This window comes from Phragmites australis, chromosome 9, assembly GCF_958298935.1.
Source record: "Phragmites australis chromosome 9, lpPhrAust1.1, whole genome shotgun sequence".
NCBI classification, from domain to species: domain Eukaryota; kingdom Viridiplantae; phylum Streptophyta; class Magnoliopsida; order Poales; family Poaceae; genus Phragmites; species Phragmites australis.
Genome location: NC_084929.1, coordinates 11,575,351 through 11,577,658, shown reverse-complemented (window position 1 = coordinate 11,577,658; position 2,308 = coordinate 11,575,351). Strand labels below are relative to the sequence as shown.

Below are 2,308 nucleotides of genomic sequence, written 5' to 3'. Positions count from 1 at the left end.
TCGGTTGGATGCAGCATTGTTGACGATGGGCAGCTCAAGTGTTTCTTAGTAGAGAAATAGGCGCTCTTGGTCTTGGTGGAACTGTGCAAAGGAGTTGAGCTGGCCTCGGGGTCAGGTTCAAGAGGTGGGCTAACCGGGAATGGAGGAAAAGCCCAGAGAGCTTGGGCTAGAAGTTATACGTTTTTGAAATTTGTACTTGATAACTGATCTTTCAAATTTGTGGAGTTTTAATTTGATTAAGAATTTGACACTGACTTGGGATTCGAAAGATTTGACCTGCAATTTAATTTTCCAACATTTTAAAACAATTTACTCATAAGCTTTAATAAAAAACATGATTCGAAATTTAAATAGTTTGAATTTCAAAGTTTATTTCCCCCCCTAGAATTATAGGGATGTAACGGTTGGGGAAGGACACCTCGTTGAGCAAGACAAATCTGATCACAATATGAACCGGAGCACAACACAATACAGAAGAAAGAATTTTGATGATTAAGCTCTAAAGTAGTTTAACAAGTTATCTAATATGCACGAAACAAGACCCTAGGAGTAGACCATGATGTACTCTTAATCAGGTCCCTCATTTTCTCTGAATTGCCTTCTCCAAGATTGTGCTCCTACAACAGGAATAAAATCTGAGCTCCTCATTTGCAAAAATTAAAAATTAAAAAGTTTAACCATGTTCTCACAAAACTTATGTTCAAACAACAACTACGACCTACCAGAATTATTTGGCACACAAAATGAAAAAAACCACGGAAATTCTTAAGCCTTGTACTCGATCTCAGTACTTACCCAGCACGCAACAGGCTTGTCCTGCTCTGGCCAATCACACGCATATCGATCGTTCACCTCAAAGCTGCATTTCGAAACCTCCCCAACCAACACTTGATCTCAGTACGGTAGTTCAACAAATCACTGCAACACATCAATATCTCACTGAAGTCTATCTACTCAGCAGAAATTCCACAACCACCACACGCATCAGTACTGGTATAAAACAACTCACAGCACCTTAAATTTTGCTCGGCACCTCGTGCGCGTCTGCATGCTTGCAGAGGGCCTCAGGTCAGATACCACGGTATGGCAATGGGAGGACATCGCTTGTCCTCCAATATCCTCCGCGACGATGAGTCCGCGTCGCTCTTCCAACAGTTTCCACTCTCTGCTGCCTCGTCTCCTTCACCCCTGCTTCACGGGAAGGCGATGAGGAGGCCGACCACAAGGAGGCACGTCGTCATCAGGTTCATACGCTCGCCCTTCACCGCCATCTTCCGTATGACGTGCGCTCGTGCCAATACAAGCGACGAACAACCAAGCAATAACAAGGCCGGGGAGGTACGCGGGGAGGCGAGAAGACCAAGCCTCGAGGAGCTCCTCAGGATGGAAGCGTCGTCCTCACGTCCGGAGCATAAGAGCCCACAAGATACGGCTCCGTACGAGGTCTCCTGCTGCTGGAAAGAGAACGCCATCGTAGCGTTCGGCTTCACCGACAACGCTCATATGAGCTGCACGGGGGAGGAGGAGCAGGAGCCGTTGTTCCTATCCAAAAATAATCACGTCGTCTCCAAAGATGAGCAGCAGACCGCGATCGTGCCGGTGGAGTTAGACGTCGGTCGACAAGTGGTGCCCGGTGGCAGTGCTGCCATGCCGTCCCCGACGGTGAAAATTCACGTGAAGAGGCTGGTGGTCGTTTTTGCATCGCTATGGGCATTCTTGCGGGCTCTGTCGATAGATATAGCGCCGTCGAAGGGCCCGTATTCAGAGCTGGCAGGAAGCCGTGCCGCCGGTAAGGTGGAGCTGTTCTATCAGCGACCAATTCCGATGGGGCGGAGGTGTCGGGTTCAGCACTTGGAGGAGTCTCCTTACATGTGATTTGTTGGAACTGGGAAGGGAGATTAGAGTTTGGACCTTGGAGATGTGAGGTAGATGACCTACCAAATTGGATTAATGTGCATGGCTGCCGAACCGCTAAACAAACGATTATCAGTGTACATCTTCATAAACTGTATTATTTTCATTTCCTTAAAGGTGCGTGTGGCGTTATTTCTATGTCTCAATCTCATGAATATTCCGAATAGTGCTTGTTCCTATGTCATAAATAAGGAGATATCATAGGTGTCTACGATCCGTAAATTCGATTCTTCAACTACTTGTGTAAGGTAGACATGCATGATCTTTAATTGTGCATATCGAAAGAAGAAACATGAGATTTTAGATTTTTTATAGGTTTAGATCTCCTTTAAGATAATCACTACTATATAACACTATATATGTAGCCCCATCAGTGCCAGTTCAATAGTAATCC

At 45.8% G+C, this 2,308-nt stretch overlaps 1 protein-coding gene across 1 annotated transcript; it reads left to right on the top strand.

Annotated features, from left to right (window-relative positions):
• Window positions 1–1,036: 1,036 nt before the first annotated feature.
• LOC133929727 (uncharacterized) lies at window positions 1,037–2,030 on the top strand. Its single transcript, XM_062376510.1, has one exon. It carries the CDS (start codon window positions 1,084–1,086, stop codon window positions 1,873–1,875), a length of 792 nt encoding a protein of 263 aa, XP_062232494.1. The 5' UTR covers window positions 1,037–1,083; the 3' UTR covers window positions 1,876–2,030.
• Window positions 2,031–2,308: the final 278 nt, after the last annotated feature.